Below are 21,753 nucleotides of genomic sequence, written 5' to 3' on the forward strand. Positions count from 1 at the left end.
TTCTGCTATATCTATGGGTCGACGTAACATGTCCTTTTTGCGCAGTCGCACGATGGAATCTTTCCTTTTTATGGGTTCACACTGTATGTTCTTCCCTTCATCTTCAGCCATAACCGCTTTTCCTTCTTCGGCTTCTTTGTGTTCCTTTGGACATTCATTTCCTCCTTTAGCTTCACTGTGTTCTTGCGGACATTCATTTCCTCCTTCAACTTCGCTGTGTTCCTGCGAACATTTATTTCCTCCTTCGGCTTTTCTGTGTTCTTTTGGACATTCATTTCCTTCTTCTTTCATACCTTCGTCGACCGTTAACATATTAAAGCTCAGAAAGAGCTCATAATCCTCCACCTACCAATGAAAAAGGCCGTTCAATGAGTCTAGATCATCCTCACTCGAACCTCCTTCCAGTCTCAATATTCCTTCTTCATTAGGTTCCATTCTCTTCTTCCCTTCGTCATCCCCTTCCTCTTCACCTTCACCTTCGCCTTCAGAATCCGATGACAAGGCTTCTTCACCAACCATTTGAGTGTGTAGATCGATGACAAATTGCCAGCCTTTACTTTGGAGTGACAGGGTGTTCTTCTAGTCATGTCTAACTCTGGCCTGAATAAGCCATCCGTGGCCCAGAATGGCATCGTATCCTTTTCTCTTCAACAGAATCACGACGAAGTCTAGCAGGAACTGTTGTGTGCCAATCATCACTGGCTGTGCCATCAGGACGCCGAGAGGTTTAATGCCATGTTGGTCTGCTGTGAGCAACTCAAATTTAGGGGGCCACAACGTCAGCTGTCCCAACTTCTTCCAGGTCTCCTCGGGTAAGACATTTATGCTGGACACTCCGTCTATGATTGTGTCTACGAGAACATGTCCGAGGATCCCCATCTCGACGACCGCCGGATGCCATCCAGATGTGAGGGCTAGCAACATTTGGTCTTCTCTGCTTGCAACAATTTCCTTCCCTTTACCTTGTTCTCCTGGTATCTTCGAAGCTGGTGCCATATTTGTGAGAGCGGATTAGAGCTGAGGCATCGTAAGAAGCAAATCATTTATCTTGACTGGTACCTCTGCAAAATTTTTTGTACAATGTTCTGTTCTGCGCAGTTTCGTATGGAGGTACCAGGCGTGTCCTTCAGGTGTGCCATTTCTGCCTGCGTTGCTTTCTGGATCTCTGCCCGTGCTTCCTCTAGTCTTTTCTTTTCTTTCGCCGGGTTGGGGTACACTTTTGCTTGCTACTGCGTAATGGCTAGAACCTCTTCTTCGTCGGTCCCGACGGTGATCAAGTTTACTCCAGACTTAGAGCACCTAGCATCTTCATGATCACCAGGTCCACACCATCTGCATAACAACTTTAGTGTGTTCGCCGTTGTGCACTCTCCGGCGAAGTGACTCCACAAATTGCATGCGCGGCATTGGACTATCGGCTGGCCATTCGCATCATACTAGATTCGACTCCTTCCGCCATTATTGTTGTTGTTTCCATTGTTGTTGTTATTGTTTTGACCGCGCCAATTATTTTTGTATCCACTTGATGTAGCACCTTCCGTACTGGTGTTCCCGTTTCCTCCTGACGGGGAGGCCTCCTGTGTCAGAAACACTTGCTGCGGTGTTCTTGTTTTCAAATTAAAAGGGCATTCCTTTACCAAGTGTCCCATAATCTGGCAAATCTCACAAAATTGAGATTTCGGGTATGATCCCTTCGTATGGCCTTCTTTCTTGCACTCCGTGCACCATAGGTCATTGCCCTTAGTCTCCTTGTTCATGTTTTTGAACTCCATTATCCGGAGCATGTCCTTCTGAAGAGAACGGACTTTCTTGCTGCTACCTTCATCATTGCTATCTTCTCCTGAAGGCTCATCGTCATTTGAATTGGATGAGCTGGTCTTCTTCTTCTTCTTTGTCTTCTTTTCACTTTCGAAGTTCAATGCTCGATTGTTTGCTTCAGTATATGTTGATGGTGGCACAATCTTCATCTTTTTCCGCAACTTCGAGTGAAGGCCTTCAGCGAACCATCTTTTCTGGAGCCCATTTGCTGGCTTATTCTCCATTTTATTGATTAAGTCTTTCAACCTCCTCGTGAAGACCCATACTGTTTCATTCTCCTTTTGCTTGGTATTGAATATCTCGGCGACGATCTCATTATTGTCGTGCAATATTTGAAATTCTATGCAAAACTCCTTAATGTTATCCCAAGTGTTTAACTTCTACGGATCTGTGTCAGTAAACCAATCAATCGCAACACCCTGTAGGGTGGCTGAAAATTGTCGGGCCCATTTGTTCGTATCTGTTATGCCATTTGCCCTCCAGATAGTGTCACATGTTTTATAATGTCGAATTGGATTGGCGGCTCCTTCACCATCAAATTTAGGCAACTTTTCTTTTGGACCTGCGATTATCACTATATGTTGTGAGTTTTGTTGTGTACCTGCGCTGTTTTGCACTCCCGTGTTGTTCTAAGCTCTCGTGCTATTTCCAACACCCGTGTTGTTTTCAACACTTGCGCCATTTTTGACTTCCGCGCTATTTCCAACACCTGCGTTGTTTTCAACACTCGCGCTTTTTTTGAATTCTGCGCTGTTTGGTGAAGAAAAGGTTTCGTCAACCGAAGCTGTCCGTTCCGAAAGTATATCTCAGACGAAGAGGTCACTCCACGCTCGTGCTCCCTCGGTACTGCGAGCTGTGCAAGTCGATCTCCTTCCGTTTGGATTCTCTTCCCATGGCGTATGCAGGTTCAGAAACTCCTCCCTGGCTTCTTCCACCAACCCAAGCCGTTGTCGAGTCTCCCTCAACAATCCCTCCACGCTCTTGTTTCTGTCGGCAATATTCTGGAATCTCCTTTGGCGCTCTGTCTACTGTGCCTGAATTAAGTTTTCCTACGCGACGCGTATGTCATCCTTTTCCTTCAGCTTATTCTTATTCTTCTTCAACTGATTAGGCATTTAATTTTCATTCGCCTGCTTGCGTACCAGGTCCATCGGGCAATGGCGCCAAATGTTTACTGCATAGATTAATTGATTGATGCACACAGACAATAGATGGAAATAGTAGAACTTCTTATTATTAGTCGCATATGCCAAAACAGTACATTATGCTCCAATGATGATAAGATGCTTTACAGTGACCCAAGAGGGTGTATAAATACTATCCGAAGAACCTTCCCGAAGGGGTTGGTCGGCCACATACAACATGTCGCTACATAACAAAAACCTTCTCGAAGGGACCTGTCGGCTACATAATAAGAACCTTTCCGAAGGGACCCGTCGACTACATAACAAGAACCTTTCCGAAGGGACCCATCGGGTACATAACAATTTCTATTGACGACAATAACAAGGCTATATGCTTTAAGTTATGGATACTTCAAATAAACAGATGGTCCTCTCTTTGCTCTTAAGATCTACTTGACCAATGCTAATGTTGGCAGGAGTAAGCCTATTTCACATCATGATACACAGACTTTTAAAGTTGGGATGTTTATCAAACTCTAGTAGTACAGGTGGATATTGTTGCCGTGTCAAGCTCTTTATAGGTTCCTGGTATGGAATGTATCTTGGGAATATGAAAGAAAGCTCACAAACAATTGTAAGCTACTTGTGGACCAAAATTCTATGGAATGAGTTAGAGATAACTACTAAAGATGATAATGAAAAAATTAAAATAGACATAATAATAATGTAATCAGTATCTGATCTGCAAGATAAATTTATGGTTAACTACTAATGAGCACATACAACTTAATGAAGAATCATTTTATACCTTTAAGGACATAAAAGTAATTTGAGTGAAACAATACCACAATGGTAAGACACAAGAACTTAACCTGAGAACCTGAATTCTGACATAAAACTCCAGCAATAGTGAAGAGTGCAGCATCCATAGAGAGCAATATAATCTAAGGAATATTGGGAACACAACCAGCTTGAAATTTCATCTTATCTGTTCTTAAGATCATTACAACCACTCTTTGCTACACATTTTCAAAACTATATATTTTTTGTGACTTAGTATTGAACCCATGAACTGATGCAGGAGCATGCTTGGGTCATTGGCAATATTGCATTATCCAAACAAAATTTCCTTTCGGTTTGCATGTTTATTGTTCATTTGGACAGTTTTCCTGTTGTTTTAGGTTGTGATCGATCCTCCTAGCTGGTTATCTTATACGATCCTTATGGGGTGGTCTCAGCATCATGGAGATCCTATGTCTAGCTTCACATCTTGTTCCGAGATTTCCAGATAAAATTATCTTATGATTGGTCTGGTCCTATATTCGCTTTCTTGTTCTAGTGGCCAGGTTGGCGAGATTCGGCTTGCAATGGGATTTCACAACATGCGATGCTTATTGGTGCATTGTTCTATGCTGTTATACATGTGGCAGACCCTCTTGTATGTTTGCATGACATGATTTATCTTTTTGAGGGTGTTCTTATGAATTTGGATCCTGACCTAAGTGTTGCAATACGTCTCCATTCTCTTGTGGATTGTTCATTGGTAAGCCAACTTGTGGCTCACAATCTTGTATATAAGTAACACAGTTGTTCTTGTTTAAGGATAGGGAAAGAGAGAGAATATCTTGAGGGATAGTTTCAAATTTTGTGAATAATCAGGCCTGTATGTGTGAAATGTAAAAAGGTTCGTGTCCTAAATCTGTAATCTGCATTTGCAGGCCAACTTGATGAAAAATGAAGTTCCTATTTCCTTATTGGTTGGTGTTATTATAGCTTTGTGTTGTTATTTCTTCTGTGATGTTTCTAGCTGCAAGATTGGTCATCTCCTTTTGAGGGTTCTGCGAGCTTGATTGCATCATGAACTCTACAAGAATACAAAAAATTCAACTCTGATCCTTCCCATGTGATTCCTAAATGTTTACATATGTTCAATAAACTTGTAAAGTCTAACTGAGAATCCCCAAAATCATCAGAAATTGAAACCAAGATGTACTTGCAAGTGTTCTTGGGCATTTCCTGCTGTTTCCAGATACATGACAAAATCACCATGTTGTACAGTAACAAAACCACCTTTTCTATAGAAAATTCCATCTTGACGAACCAGTGTTTTTTCACAAGTTGCTGAAATTTTATTTTTTCTTCAAATTACTTACTTCTGAGACATGCACCTGATTTTTGTGTTTTCCTAACTGTTTTCCACTTATCCTATGAAATTAATGGACCATTTTTCTGATCAGTATAAATGACCGCAATGCTTCTCAAACACTTTGATCCTAAACATGTTGAGTGTAGATTTTTTGTTTTAGGGTCTTTAATTAATTAAGTGAGCTACCAACCAATTTAATTTTAGAAAAATATTCAACAAGACACCTATGCAGAAACCAACTAGTTCTAGGCGCAATTGTTTGTAGGAATTATTTGTGCCTTAAAAGGATTGTCATACCATATTTACTTGGTTTGGAATCCATTAGTGGGGTGTTGATTCATTCGCATGTCTGATGCTTGCCTAGCACAACTAGCAGTTATTCTGTATGCTTCTGTTTTCCCTCAGTTGTCATTGAAGCCATTGGGGTTTACAAAAAGCTTTCCTTCATTTGAGTTTTAGTTTCTTAAGAAAAATCTCATTCTGAAAAACTGAGTGATTTTAATATGAATGCTCATGATTTTTGAGTCAATTTTCCTTGCCTTGACCTATTTGAACCATCTGACTGTTAGTGTGATAAGGTTATATTAATGTTCATCTACTTCAATGGTCAAGGGATCATACTGGAATTTCTATTTTTAAATCTATTTCCTTTGAATGCCTTTTGTTTGTGATGTTTTTTTAAATTTCTGCAATGTTAGTACTTGCCTGACATTGTTATTAACTTTGCATTGAGTTAACATTGCATTGTGTTTTTTCGTATTTTGTTTTTTCAATTGATTTTGCATTGTTATTTCAACGGCATTAGGTTTGTTCTAAGGTCAATGTTTAATTGTTTGCACTTTTATTATTTTTTAATATTTTTATAATTATAATTATTATATTGTAATTATGTTATAATAGTTCTATATTTTTATTAATATATTTAAAAAAAAATTATTACTTATCAATAGTTATATTATAATATTTTATTAATTATGTTTTAGAGAGAGAGTTTTCATAGAATGTTGTTTGATGTTTAACACATAGTAACGAGGCTTTGGGATATTAATAGAGTGGATTTTTTATGTTTTGAGACTACTATTATAATGTTTTATTGAAACTTATAATGTTGTTCTACTACCGCTCTCTTATAAAAATAACCTAGAAAATGTTTTGAACCATGTCCCCTACCATCTCCCATCCCTATCCCGAAACACCATGGAACACAGTATATGTTACATGTTGTAAAGGTGAAAAGTGAAGCAACGGAAAGGCTCTCAATTACTTCACATTTTGTCAAGGGAGTTGTGACCTTATAACTCAAAGGGGAACTAAGGGGATAGATTCTTTCAAGTCCATTTTTGAGGTTATTAGATTCATGTAGATTAATGCAATCCAAATGATGAAGGAGCACTAATGAAAACAAAGATCTAATGTTTATAGAATTAGAGAAAGAATGCAAGATATTTAAAACCCTAATTGTAGAAATTGTTTACCGTACAGGTAAAGAAAATGAACGCATACAGACAATGAACATGAATAGCAGAATTATATTCGCATAGTAGATGAATGATGATTTACAATGATCCCAGACGGGATATAAATACTACCGCCGAACCTTCTCGAAAGAGTCCGTCGGCCACAAATATTCTATCCGCTACAAACTATCTACCGATGACGTCGGCTACAGAATACAGAATCATCGCCGGACTGTCGGCTACAGAATACAAAATACTGTCGGACCGTCGGCTACAGAATATAGAAATACCGCCGAACTGTCGGCTACAGAATACAGAAACACCGCCGGACCGTCGGCTACAGAATACAGAAACACCGCCGGACCGTCGGCTACAGAATACAGAAACACTGCCGGACCGTCGGCTACAGAATACAAAATACTGCCGAACCGTCCAGTCGGCTAACACCATCCCCCCCCAAAAAGAAAAGTCTGTCTCCTGATGACTGACAAAATATCTTGATAGCCACCTATGCTGCTTTCTCTGTTTTCAATTCCTCGGTACCTTGAGCCAAGTGTCGCTGCACTACCTCCAACTGGATGATCAGCTCCTCCCGAGCTCTCTACGCATCCACCAAGACAGCCTCACAGCCAACACCTGCTCCCACTGCCTCTAGTACACAGAAAGTCCATGCCTGCAGCAATTTCAACTCTTCTCAATTGGTCAGACTCCCACGACTGATATCCGCCACAACTGGGGGTCGAGGGATTCTGCACTCTTTCTGGCAACCACGGATGCGTCCCCTTCCCTTTGGCATCATCTGTCACTCATTTTGAACAACTTGAATCTGTCGTCGTTTTCTTTTTTTTCCTTTTTTTTCAAATTTTTTTTTTTCCTAAAAGAAATCAAATAACAGAGGTACCTCCATTTTGCCTCCAAGCGTCGCCATTCTGTAACGATGACGGAGTCAGCTGGCCATCCTGTGACAGCGACGGAGTCTTCCTGGCACCATATATTTTGAATTTGAATCTGTTGATTTTCGGAGGTATCCTCTGCCCGTCCAAAGTTGATAATCTGATCGCTCTATTGTCGCCGACCTTCCGAATCTGATATGGTCCAACCCATCTGCCCTTAAACTTTTCCACTTTGATTTCATTCTGACCATCATACGCCTTACGTTTGTTCTGTGCCACCCTCGTCGCCCACTGTGCCTGTAGTCGTCGTGCAATTGGATTATTTCCTTGCTGTCGGTGCCCTTCCACTAAATTTATGCTGCGGTGTAACCTTTTCTTTCCGCGCGGTCCATTCACCATGTACCGGATAGTGGGATTTTTTCGTTTTTCTGTGTTCAGACTGTATGTTCTTCCCCTCAGCTTCAGCCATGGTAGCTTTTCCTTCTTCCACTTCCCTGCATTCCTCCGGACATTCATTTTCCTCCTTTTTCTCATCTTCGTCGACCCTTAGCATATTACAACTCAGAAAGAGTTCGTAGTCTTCTATCTGCCAGTGGTAAAGGCCATTCACCGAGTCCAGGTCATCGTCATTCGTTCCTTCGTCAAGTCTCAATACTCCTTCATCCGGTTCCATTCTCCTCGTTCTTTTGTCATCACTCCCGCCTTCACTGTCAGAATCTGACAATGCTGCCTCCTCGCTAACCATTTGCGTGTGCAGGTCAATTATGAATCTTTTGCCTCCGCGCTCCATTGATAGGGTATTGCGCTTCCAATCATGTTTTACTTTTGCTTGCACCAACCAATCCCGTCCCAGAATAGCATCATAGCCTTTTCTTTTTAATGGAATGACTACAAAATCCAATAAAAATGGTTGCGTACCAATTGTTACCTGTTGCGCTTTCAGAATTCCCAACGGTTTGATTCCATGTTGGTCTACCGTGAGCAACTGAAATGCAGGTGGCCACAGCGTCGGCTTTTCCAACTTCTTCCAAGTATCCTCTGGCAACACATTCACGCCGGACCCTCCGTCAACAATTGTCTCTGTCAAAACATTTCCCAAAATCCCCACCTCGACGACCGGCGGATGCCGTCCGGATGTGAGTGCCAGCAGCATTGGGTCTGTCGCCGTCGCTTCCCTACCGTCCTTTCCTGTGTCCTCCGTTGCTTTTGGAAACAGTGTATGATTCAGAATGGTCGTCCATAACTGGGGCATTGTGAAAAGGAGGTCACTTATTTTGACTGATATCTCCGTTTGTAAGATCTGTCTACAATGTTTTGTTCTGCAAAGTTCCTTGCCAAGGTGCCGGTGATATCCTTCAACTAAGATGTCCTCGCCAACGATGCCTTTGCGATGTCCGCCTATGCTTCCCCCAGTTTTCTCTTTTGCTCCGCTTGCCTCCGTGTAATTGCTAGAACCTCCTCTACATCCGTGCCAACAGTGATCAAATTTACTCCAGCCTTGGGACACTTGGAATCTTTGTGGTCCGCACCATCTGCATAATAATTTGGGTGTGTTTGCCGCTGTACAATTTCGCGCAAAATGACCCTACAAATTACATGCTCGGCATTGAACGATCGGCCATCCATTTGCATCATACTGAGTTCGACTTCGGCTCCCATTATTATTGTTATTGTTTGTATTGTTATTTTGCCCTTTGCTATTATTCCTATATCCTCCAGATGTAGCACCGACGGTATTCGTGTTTCCGCTACTACTCGACGGGGAAGCCTCCTGTGTGAGAAAAACCTACGGAGATCCTCTTGTCTTCATGTTAAAGGGGCAGTCTTTTGTTGAATGGCCCATGATCTGACAAATGTCACAAAATTGGTTTTTTGGACACGATCCTTTAGTATGGCTGTCGGTCTTACATTCTGTGCACCACAGTTCACTTCCTTTTGGCTCCTTCTGCATATTTTTAAACTCCTTCATCATGCGAATCATATCCTTCTGTAGGGCCCGAACTTTCTTGCTGCCGCCTTCGTCGTCGCTGCTATCATCTCCGGCAGGCTCGTCGTCATCAGAATCAAATGAGCTAGTTTTCTTTTTCTTTGTCTTCTGTTCACTTTCAAGATCCAATGCTTTGTTATACGCGTCCACATATGATGACGGTGGCACAATTTTCATTTTCCTCCGCAACTACGAGCGTAGGCCGTCCACAAACCACCTTTTCTGCAATCCATTCGCTGGCTTGCTTTCCATTTTGTTTATTAAGTCTTTCAATCTCCTGGCGTAGACACAGACAGTTTCGTGCTTCCCTTGCTTGGTATTGAAAATTTTCGCTACGATTTCATTATCATCCCGCAAGAGTTTAAATTCCGGCAAGAACTCCTTTCTAATCTTATCCCAGGTATCCAGCTTCTGCGGATCCATATCTGAAAACCAATCAATCGCGACACCCCCTAGGGTTGCCGGAAATTGCCTGGCCCATTCGTCGGCATCTGTGTTTGCCTGCCAGATCGTCTCACATGTCTTACAATGTCGGATGGGGTCGACAGTACCGTCGCCTTCAAACTTTGATAGCTTTTCTTTGGGTCCCGCCATCACAACACTGGAGGTCTGCATTGTCACACTGGAGGTCTACACCCCTGCACCGGCGGTCTGTACTCCCACACCGGCGGTTTGCGCACCCACAACGGTGGACTGCTCTCCCACACCGACAGACTGCACTCCCACACCGACGGATTGCTCTCCCACATCGGAGGTGTCGACAGCTACGAACCCTGGTGAAGAAGAAGGATCTTCTGAAGTTGTTTCTCGTGGAAGTCTATCCTGGACGAAGAGGTCACTCCACGCTCGTGCTCCCTCGGCATTGCGAGCTGTGCAAGTTGATGCTCTTCCGTCTGAATTTTCTTCCCTCGGCGAACACAATTTCAAGAACTCATCCTGTGCTTCTCACACCAATTCCACCCGCTGCCGAGTCTCCTCCAACAATTGTTCTGCGCTCCAGTTTCTGTTGGCAATCTTTTGAAATCTCCGTCGGCATTCGGCTTGCTGTGCCAAAATTAAATTCTCTTGTGCAATACGGGTTCCATCTTTTTCCTTGACCTTATTCCAATCTTTGTTAAGCTGATTTGGCATTAATCTTCATTCCTCCCACCTTTCAGATTCATAAGGCAACGACGCCAAATGTTTACCGTACAGGTAAAGAAAATGAACGCATACAGACAATGAACATGAACAGCAGAATTATATTCGCATAGTAGATGAATGATGATTTACAATGATCCCAGATGGGATATAAATACTATCGCCGAACCTTCCCGAAGGAGTCCGTCAGCCACAAATATTCTATCCGCTACAAACTATCTACCGATGACGTCGGCTACAGAATACAGAATCATCGCCGGATTGTCGGCTATAGAATACAAAATACCGCCAGACCGTCAGCTACAAAATATAGAAACACTGCTGGACCGTCGGCTATAGAATACAGAAACACCGCCGGACCGTCGGCTACAGAATACAGAAACACCGCCGGACCATCGGCTACAGAATACAAAATACCGCCGAACCGTCCAGTCGGCTAACAAAAATTGCAAGCAAAGAAGTAAGAAGAAGCTATGATTTACAATTAAAGACAATAGATTTTAGAAGGTAAATTTACTGAAATGAATGAAACAAATAAAAGACTAACCTTAAAAGGTGAATGGAAAATTGGACTTTGAGTTTTTGGCTTCCATATTGTTTTTGGTAGCAAACAAACCATCTTTTGGACAAGAAACTTTGAGATATGCAAAATGTAGAAATTGTTCAGCTCCAAGATAAAGATGACTTTTAGGGATAGGGAAGAAATGCGTCCCTTTCGAGGACAAAGATTATTTTTTGGGACAAGGAATAAATGCCTCCCACCCCTTCTGTGTCCAATCATGAAATTGGTTTCAAATCTCTAGTATTTGACGAAATGGGTATCCAAATCTATACTTTGTTCTGCTTTCCAAAACTTGGAACTTGCAAAAAAAATGTTTTTGTTTTGTTGATAGGGGGTTTGCCTTGGTCAAACCCCAGTTTAGGAATTAACCTTGAAATTGAATTCGAAATAGTAATTGCGAAGTTGGAAATGTATAGCAAATGAACAAATTAACCTTACAAGAGTAGGATTTCTCAATCGAATGCAATGAACTCACTTTACCAAGTTGATTAGGTTATGAGGATGTGAATGTGCTCTTGAATCAAATCAGATGTAGAAGAATGGTAAATGTTGAAACCCTCTCTTGATGACAAGCTCCACTATTACCATTGGAGGAAGCTAGATCTTGAAAGGTTGTGGTATGAGCATGGAAGATTGATGATGAAACCCCCAAATGAACTGCTTTGAAGCTCCTTGAAAAGATCTTGAATGCAAGAAATCTCCTCTCCAATGGGTTGCAAAAGGATCTCCTTGAATGCTCTTGAAGATGGTTTGAACCCTTGATTGCTTGAAGGCTTGAATGCTTGAGCACAAGTATGCTATCAATCATGGATTATGGATTTTCAAAATAAAGAGGGAAGGCCTCCTTTTATACCAAATCTTGAGTGTACACTTGAGAGAGCTGATCCAGAAAAGTATTTTTGATTCCTTTCCACCACGGATCTAGTCACATTAATAGAAATATTTACTATGGATTGACTCAGAGAAGACTTGAATCTCAAAATGTATTGGAGAACCTATGGATTAGTTCTGGAGGCACCCAACCTACTGTGTAAAGGGCCCCTACTCTCTATGGGCGGTTGAGACCAAAGTGGCAAACAAGTGTGTAACACATGGGAATCTGCTGAATAGTTGAGCCCATTCTTGAGTTCCATTAACCTTTCACATCCTCGCACCACAGAAGTAATAGCAGCAATCATTCCTAAATTCATACAAGAAGATAGAAACTTTTCTAAAAACTTATTAAAATATTTAAAACAAATATATCCCATCTTTTTAAAATAAGTCTAAATCATTTTGTATTTTTATAAAAAATATTATAAACTAGAATACTACATTTACACATAATAAATTTTTGTGCTTATTAATATTTTAGAATGTCATATATACAAATTTTTAAAGATAATAGTATTTTTGTAGCCTTTTTGTTGGAAACAATTCTTCAAATTGTATATTGCCATTGATGTTACACAATGTCAGTATTAACCGAGCAGTCGGGCAATGAAGAATTTGCAGTATGAACGAGCATATTCAGTATCAACCAAGAAGTCAGGCAATGAAGAGTATTCAGTGTTAACCAAGCAGTCGGGCAATGACAAATATCCAGCTTCCAGTATTAACCAAGTGGTCGGGCATCAGAGGACTTCCAGTATTAACCGAGTGGTCGGGCATCAAAGGACTTCCAGTATTGATCGAGTGACAACAAATTACACTTGTTAATTATTTAACTAATTGAGGTCAACTTGTTAGATGTTTAATCATTATTTGAAAAGGTATTCAAGCCGACTTGACAAAGCTTATGATATATAAGAGAGATCAAGAGGTCTAATGTAAAATGTGAGATATGTATGATGTGGAATAGGATGGATATGTGATTGAAGAAAAAGGAAGAGCAGGCAAGTGTGGAAGATAAGCTGCAAAGGATATTCTGATCAAGTATGGATCTAGAAGTCAAGCCAAAATAGAGATCTGAATTTGCAAAAGAAGTTGCTTCATAAATCAGATCAAATTAGTGTTACCTTCTAACCATTGTAGCAGTGAAGAAATCTCTTAACATAATTCACTTAATAGTCAGACTGTAAATCCTTTAACAAGGTGACATTCAAGATTGAAGTGTTTGAAGACCTCTAACTAGGCCACTCCTAATAGGGTGATCTAAATCCTCTAACAAGGTCATACTTAATAGTATGTATTGTAACCTTTAACAGGGTTGGTGCAATATCCTCTCTAAATAAAGATTTAAGATTAAATCATAAATTATATCCATATTTATTTACTAAGTAAATGGTCAATAAAAGATATATATAAACTATTACTCAATATATAAGATCGTCCAAGTCGCTAAATAAAAACATTTATAATAAAATTTCCTTGCCACTTTAAATAAAAGGAAACATAATAAGTACAAATCATTCTAAACCATTTTTCAGCCCATTTTATAACTAAACACCATATTAAAAGATGGGCTTCCAAACACGTCGAATGATGATAGGGCACGACCTATCTTGGTGTGTTGGTACTATAATGCCAATCGAGGATATAAGTAGCAGATCAAAAAGTAGAGAGGAGATATCACCATCGAATAGAAAATAAGGAAAATACATGCATAATAAAAGGAGGGCAAGCAAGATATAACCCCACCAATGGGCAAAAGGGAAATAATTACCCAATGAAGAAGAAACTATTTAAAGGGAAAACTATATGGAACGATTTCCATTCAATTGGTAATATCCATGGCTATTAGAATTGTGCCCCAATTTTAAAGAATCTAACAAACAAGGTTATCCTACGTGGATTTAGAAGGAATTATACAAATAATATAAGGAGTAAAGTATTAATGCTAAAAAAACTGAAATTCTTTGGGGGGGGGCTTAATTTGACCATAGAGGAGTAAAAGGGGTGTTAAGGAGTACATAATTAATGCCAAAAATCAAGCTATATATTGATTTTCATATTGTATATTGATGGTAATATTAATAATATTATATATTTAGATAAATAATACTAATATTGAGTATTTATATGAATAAAGTTGAATCTTTATGTTATTTTTTAAAAATGGGATTACTATTATTAATTACAATATTATTATTAGCATTAGGGATGATTTTCTTTTGTAATATGATTATCTTGTATTTGAGAGGAGAATCAAGGATGTAATTAAGGAGAGGCTAGAGTAAATTCCAACCAATTGGATGTATCCCAATAGAAGGTGGGGGTCAATGTTCTATAAATCTTTGTGAAACAGACTTGGATTTGTAAACATTGAGGGAACACCTATTGAGGATTGGTGTCTAAGCAACTTGATTACAGCTGAAGTCTCCTCCTTAAATATAAAAATAATTTCTAACAATAGCATTATCTGACTTTTTGACTAAATAATTATCAATTATGACTATCCCAAAAAGTGGACATTACAGTTGGCTCCTAACAAGGCTCACTTCAGAAGAGTGAAAATATTGTAACTAGTTGCATGGTGGTTTTCCCAAATTAGGTTTCCATGTTAAATCTTGGTGTCATCTGTGTTAATGTTATTTGCTTTATGCTTTATGTTTCTTCAAGTAAGTTACTAAAGTTAACATAGATTAATTTTCATAAGGCTGCTTTGTTAACCAAGTTACAACAAGTTCTTAGTTTTAACCGAGCTGGATAAAGAATTACATTATCAGTGAAAAGTTTGATTTGACATTTGGGGACAAGGAATTGTTTTGTGGTAATTGATTTACCCCTCCCCTCTAGTTACTCTCTTCATTTCCAACACTTTTGACTTGTATTGTATTGAAATTTGACTTAATGTTTGTGTACTTCAATGCTCAAAAGATCACAACGCAATTCTGTTTTAAGCTTATTTTCGTGACATTTCCTTGTTTTAGCCTTTTGACTTGTATTTGCTCCCAAAAAGAAAGCTCTATGAATGCCACCTCAATCCTTGTGCAAAGGTTACAAGTAGCTGCTGGGTTTTAGAAAGAAAAATTCCATAATTAACTTTTGAAATAAATGAACTGTAATAACAACCATTTGACACTAGGTGTATGTAGTAGAACACAGACATGAATATTAATATTCTAAAGATTAAGACATTTTGGCAACTTTTACTCATATGAACAAGTTTTGATAAGCATTTCTTGAATAGATAACTCGTAAACTTTAATTGAAGGGATGGTTTTGCATCTACAATTTATGAATATATTTGACATTTTGTTTTGGGATACAGGTCATAGATTCTCACCTTTTGGAGTCACCGACAGTTCATGCAAGACGGAGTCTAGCGTATCTTTACTGTGGTCTGCCAGAGCCAACTCTTCTAGATGCAATGAAAGCACATTGGTTAAAACATGATTGGCCCACTGCATTTTACTTGCAGGCTGCTGCCCTCATCAAACTTGGAATGCAGGACGATGCAGCTGATATGTTGGAGGAGGGTGTTGCTTTAGAGAAGAGAAGAAAGAATCTTAAATAAGTTGGCTCTTGACATGAAATGATGACAATATACTTATTTTGTTGGATGCTTATCTGTAAACAAGAGATCAGAAATGATGTATGTTTCATTTCTCGATGTAACAGCACCACCCCCAATTTATAGCTTAGTCATCCATACAAAATTATTGTAAATAACTATCCAATTCTGAGAAGTCAAAAAACTGTCAAGAAAGTAAAAGAAAAAGTCATTATATGGTCTGTCAAATATGCTGTTTTTGTATGTAACTATGCTATGCCAATGTGTCACAGCTTTGAGGGATGTACTACATCAGAAGTAGACATTGCACACTTACTATAGCAGGAAAAACCAAGCTACATGTTTGCTATATTATCGACTGCCTTCTACTGCTTCAGAAAAGATTTCTGTCGTTTATAAAAATCTCTGTTTTATGAATTCCAGCTATATAGTTATTTTGCTACATAAATACTTTCATTATGATGTCCCACTCGTATTCTTTTGTGCAAGTAAGTAATTACGTTCTTGCATAGTTAGCATTTCTGTATAACTTATTGTCTGCAGTGTTCTGACGTAAATTTCTCTCAAAGAACCAAAATAATGTAATCGTATTCTTCTCTTGTTGAAACCATGGAATAACGTGCTGGCTGTATTTTGAGTGACTTTTTTTTTTTTTTGATCAAAACAATACCAAGTGAACTGTGATTCAAATCTAGTTACCTCTTCTTTATTGTTCTCTATTCAAATATAAAATAAAAGTGCGAACCTGCTAAAATCCTACACGTAAAAGCAGCTAAATAAAGAAAACAAAATCCCGCAAAAAATATTTGCTTCATTGAAACTGTAAGATACTAGCCTCCATGTTCTTTGAAGTTTATATACTATGTTAAAGAAGTATTTCCTCAAAAAGGACTGAACTACTATATCTGACCCAAACCAATCTTATCAAATCCATGGAAACAAGGATAATTTAAGTGGAAAGCTATTGCATTTAGCCTAGTAAATTATAGACGGTTCTAAGATTAATGCGAGATTTCTGAGCTATCTCAGTATTAGAAATAATGAATATCGGATCATTAATCGCCTTATCATTGTCATTGTGCAAAGATGAGTCAAATCGATCAAGGTTGAATTTATGGCTGCAAATTTGTCTCAAAGCTACAAACATGTCCTATATGATCTACATACAAGTTTTCATTCATGCCTTACCATAATATCTTGTCTCCATGCTCTGCTTAAGTCAATTCAATTTTTTGTTTAATTATGGAAAAATGAAAATTTAGAATCTTTTTCTGTTTTTGTGTGTAGCTATTTTTGAACAAATAAAAATAAGCTGTGGAAAAAGAGGAGGCTAGAAATAATCATTAGTTACTTATTGAAAAAAGCGACCCATGTCATCACCATTGTTTTCTCCTTCCTTTTATTTGGCTACAATTTAGTTCTCAAAATTATTTGCAATAGAACTAATTAAAAATTTGTTGTAAAGTAATATTTGAAATGCTGCTAAAAATTAAGTAGCAAACATTCTGATCCATAGGGCTACCAACGCCACAAAAAAGGAGCAATCGCTTCTTGCAAAATTAAGCTAATCAGCAGCATGGGGGCCTGCTCTAATGGGACAATTTGCTTTGCTCTTTTTGGATATCAAGGGACATTTTGATAATTAATAACGAACATAAGTAGTCAACTTCTTCGAAGTGAACTTCTCTAAATTGAACAATGGTAACAATAACATTAATCTACAATTACAAAAGCATCTTGAGAATGATGATAAAGTGTTGATCTTCCAGGTGTGATTGATCTTCAATTACAGAAGTGCTTGAATGTTACTAGGGTGTAAGCATGTGAATGTGAGGGGCTCATGCATAGAAATGTGTTCAAGGTTGGTGGATAATGCATGCAAGGGGCTTTGCTCAAAACTATACTATTTCTAATATTCTTATGTATTCAAATATTTAAAATAAATATAATAAATTGAAACCAATACATATATACACTTCAATATTATATGTTGCTTGCACTTTAAAATACATGTGAATCATAGAATGATCATGCATTTAGAGATATGTAGTGATAATAAACACGCCTCCAAAGTTATCACCATGAATTCCTTATGAAGCAATAGAATCTGATGTGTTTTCCCTTTAGGCATGTATTCTCCATGGGAGGAGTCTCTATTTGTACAGGTAACCATTTACATATATAAACATAAGAATATTAGTGATAAGACATGTCTCCATCTAAGCAAATATTCACACAATTATACACAGATCTAATCATATAAGCATTTTAAATAAAATAGTAAATTGGTACATGGTGTAATGAAAATATTAACGCAACTTTTATTTGATAGAAGATATGAATAAGATAATAAACTATGAAGTGGGAAAGAAAATATTACAAATGCAAAAGATAACACCAAATTTATCTAGAGGAATTCTTGAAGAAAAAGGTTGCCACTAAAGAGATCTAAGTTAATATTAATCTCAAAGTAACATATACAAACACAATCACATATTGAAGAATATCATTAAAGAATCTTATAATTCCAAACATATATGGGTAGATAAGTAATATATAAATAAAATTCCTATTCACACATAGGTATCTCATTTTGTCCACTCTATATGTTTGGAGATCATACATTGCTAGTGTTCTCTTTAGTGGCAAATATTTTTTAATTGGCAAATTTTGCTCATTGACCAACATCGGTTTAGCAATTTTTTCACATATGTGGTACTATGTATTGCCCCAAGTTTACCAAAAATGGGTCACACCCCTGGGACCATTGTCGTAGGATTTATGCCATCAACTCTCCTTTTGACACAAAATAGCTAGTTAAAAATATATTTTGCATGTGGCAAATTAAACACATTCGCCTATGATTTTCGAAGTGAAACTTTTTGGACGACCTCAATTCACCAATGGTTTTACAAAATGTTTTAGGAGAGGGACGACATTTGCCCCACAAATATACGAACGTACGTCACACACTAATTCAATTTTGCCAACTATATTATGCATGACCATATAATGGACGAACCATAATCACCTTGGAAACTCCATAACACATGTTTTTATTATGCTAGCTTCACCAAATAGTTTGTATACACTATATTATTCCTGTGAAATTTGCAGAAAATGAGTGGTTAAATACATTCATAGATCAATAGGTTGTCTAAATCCCAATCAATAGCAAAATCTCAATTTCACAAACTGCTGAGATCATTGCCGAGCAAGTCTTGAGTGCGGCGACTGCAATTTGGGCAAAGGTGAGTAAATTGGACCCCTATATATTTGTTCTCCATAATTTGAGTTCATTCTTATTTAGTAGATACAAGTTAGACTGTTAGTGGTCAGTTATCACTTGGACCAGTACCACTAAGTCATGTAGTAACTAGGGAGACCTAACACATCTATATTATATAGTGTAGGTTGTACAACCAATAAATACTATTTAGATAAATATATGTAATAAACTATAGTTGACTGTCACGTTTTGAACTTGAATTTTTTGGCAGCCTATATTTCTTGGGAGATGCCAAACATGAAAAAGGGTAAGAGTCCTACATGTGGTGCAACCCAAGAAAAGCTAGGCAAATACACTCACATAACCTTGTGATCATATTTTAGTGGCCAATATCAAGAAGTTGCAACATCACAAGTGCATCTAGAAGATTCCTAACCACTGCCAGTGCCATTGGCACATATTGAAGAAGTTGGCAAACCTGATATCTCTGATTACGATGAACTTGAAGAAGATGTTCAAGTAAATACCCAGAGTAGCCAGAATAATATAATTAACTTGGATGAGAATTCCAAAGATGGTGATGGTGCATGACTAGGAAAGGGAAAAAGGAAATACAAATACAAAAATTGATGCAAAATTTAAAAAAAAATCAGAATTGAGATTTATCGATTAGGAGTTTTCAAGTAGAATGGGTCTCAAAGTATTCATTCATTGAACCTGAGTGTAATCTAAAAGAAGGTGAGCCTCTAGTAGAATGTAGATGTACAATATGTACAAGGATAAGTAAAAAGGAAAAGAGGCTATAAATAAAAATTGACACCATAGAAAAACAAATAGGTAAAATTTATGAGAAGAAAATCATAGATGGAGTGGAAAAATTAGTGACAAGATGAGAAATCAAGAAGGAATGTCAACATGCTAAAATCTTAGAATTTCAGGGGAAAATACAGATGAAGAAGCAAAAAACTCAATTGAACCTCTTCTTGGAAAAGCAATGGAAGTTGAAGAAATGGGTAAAGTTCTTTAGTGAAGTGTTGTCTTCTTTATTTTGAGAAAAGGGTGTGCCATGACAGATTACCCATCGTTGAGTGATTTATTACACTTTCTCAAACTTTGTTATTATCTGAGGAGTTACTAGTTAGTAAACAATGGATGGGAATGAGCAAGTTGTCTTGCTAAGGTTGAAAAGGAAAATATCAAAGAAAAAATTATAGAGTCAATTTTCATTGCATTATCTTTAGATGAAGTGAGAACAATAAACAATACTTCTTGGGTATGTATGCATGCATTTCTATGCTATCTACAGTTTTGTCCACCAACCTAATCTACTAATTGTTGTTAAAATGAAGGATAATTCAACAATGGAAAATATATTTGAACTAGTAAAGAGTTATCTAATTGAATAAGGAGGTATAGTTGAAATGATGATTGCCCAAAAGTTGGTGTGTGTTGGAGCATTTGGAGCTTTAGTAACGCAAGGCCACAATAATTGTCTTGTCACAGTGTTAAAAGATTTCCTTGCACCAAGCTACATTGTTGGAATTCATTGCATGACCCAAACAACGAATCTAGCTTTTGGAATTGTCAGCAACTCTTCAAAAACATACAAAGTTGAAGTTATATATATATATATATGTGTGTGTGTGTGTGTGTGTGTGTGTGTGTGTGTATGTATACACACACACACACACATGTGCACATTTATCAAAGTTCTAAACGATTCACGAAATTTCATTAGTTTGTCGAGAGACTAACTAATGAGAGAAAGCTTCTTAAGGATAATGATACCAGGTGGATCTCTTTGGATGGACCAACTCATCGAATTTTTTTTGAACATCCATCATTGCTTGTTACAATGGAGTCAACTCACGACGATCAAGGTGGTCAATGGAAATATGGTGAGCTACTTTAAAGGTTAAGTAATGTAGAGACTTAACATTAACAACCATTCTCCCCATGCTAGAGGAAATGAGAAATATAATGAATAAGATCCAACCAAGATTTTTTTATATTGTAAAATATAATACGTTGCATAAAATGACATGCACGACCCTTGATAATCTCCATAGAAACCTAGATTCATTTTCTATGGATGAACAACTTTAAGGGTGGATAAGAAACACAGATTTGGATAATCCTAATAACTTTGTAAAGATTGAGCAAAGGGGGACTTATGTGCCAATATATGGGGTGTTGAGATACCAATGCATTGTTAGAGTAATAAGATATTGCCTTATTAATTAAATCATTTTGATTTAATTATTAAGTCACTTATTATCTTTAGTTTACTTAAGCTAAACTTTGGGCATATAATAAGTAATTATTTTATTAATTATTATCATGCAACTTAGGTTTTACCTATTAGGGTTTTGATATCCTTTTATAAGGATTGATCTCTTTGTAATTAATTCAATTCACTTTTGATTAGAGCAATCACTCTTTTTTCTCATCAAGAATGTTTCATCTATGGATTTGGGAATTCCACCCTCCATAGATTTTTCTTCTCTCTTTTTGTGACAGATGTTTGCATGCAGGTGATTTGCGAGAGCTGTTGAAGTTGATTTTTCATCAACTTCAACATAGTATCAGAGCTCTAGATTTTCATACCCCTATTCTATTTATGAGAGGTTTGGCTTGGATTTCAGGTCTATGCATTCCCTTTCAGATGGTTTCATTATTCAGAGTTTTTTTGTATTGGATCTAGGGGGTTCACTTTTCTTAGTGCACTTTGAGCCCAAACGGACCTCATTGTTGAGCTTAAAGCACCCCAAAACTCCTATTTTCATATAGAATTTGTCCAATTTGGACATAGTTGGAATTTGAGGCAAAAAAAATATTGCTTCCAGATTGGGCATGTTTTCAAAGGCAACAATTTTGTGATTTTCGACACGAAAATTGAGTTTTTTTTTCAAAAGTCAAATTTTTGGTACAGAACTTGTACACTTCCCAAGATAGTTTCTTG

At 37.8% G+C, this 21,753-nt stretch overlaps 1 protein-coding gene across 3 annotated transcripts in view; it reads left to right on the plus strand.

The window, feature by feature from the left end:
* Nucleotides 1-15,979, plus strand: part of LOC149575471 (serine/threonine-protein kinase BSK1-like) — a 99,301-nt gene extending 83,322 nt beyond the window's left edge. For all 3 annotated transcript variants that reach the window (XM_089812227.1, XM_089812229.1, XM_089812228.1), the window contains one exon: nucleotides 15,320-15,979. In XM_089812227.1, coding sequence (XP_089668353.1) covers nucleotides 15,320-15,565 — 246 coding nt within the window. In that variant the 3' untranslated portion in view covers nucleotides 15,566-15,979. The remainder of the gene's footprint in view (nucleotides 1-15,319) is intronic.
* Nucleotides 15,980-21,753: the final 5,774 nt, after the last annotated feature.

The sequence above is a fragment of the Cupressus sempervirens genome, chromosome 2 (assembly GCF_028749045.1).
Source record: "Cupressus sempervirens isolate cs-2001-9-10 chromosome 2, ASM2874904v1, whole genome shotgun sequence".
NCBI lineage: Eukaryota > Viridiplantae > Streptophyta > Pinopsida > Cupressales > Cupressaceae > Cupressus > Cupressus sempervirens.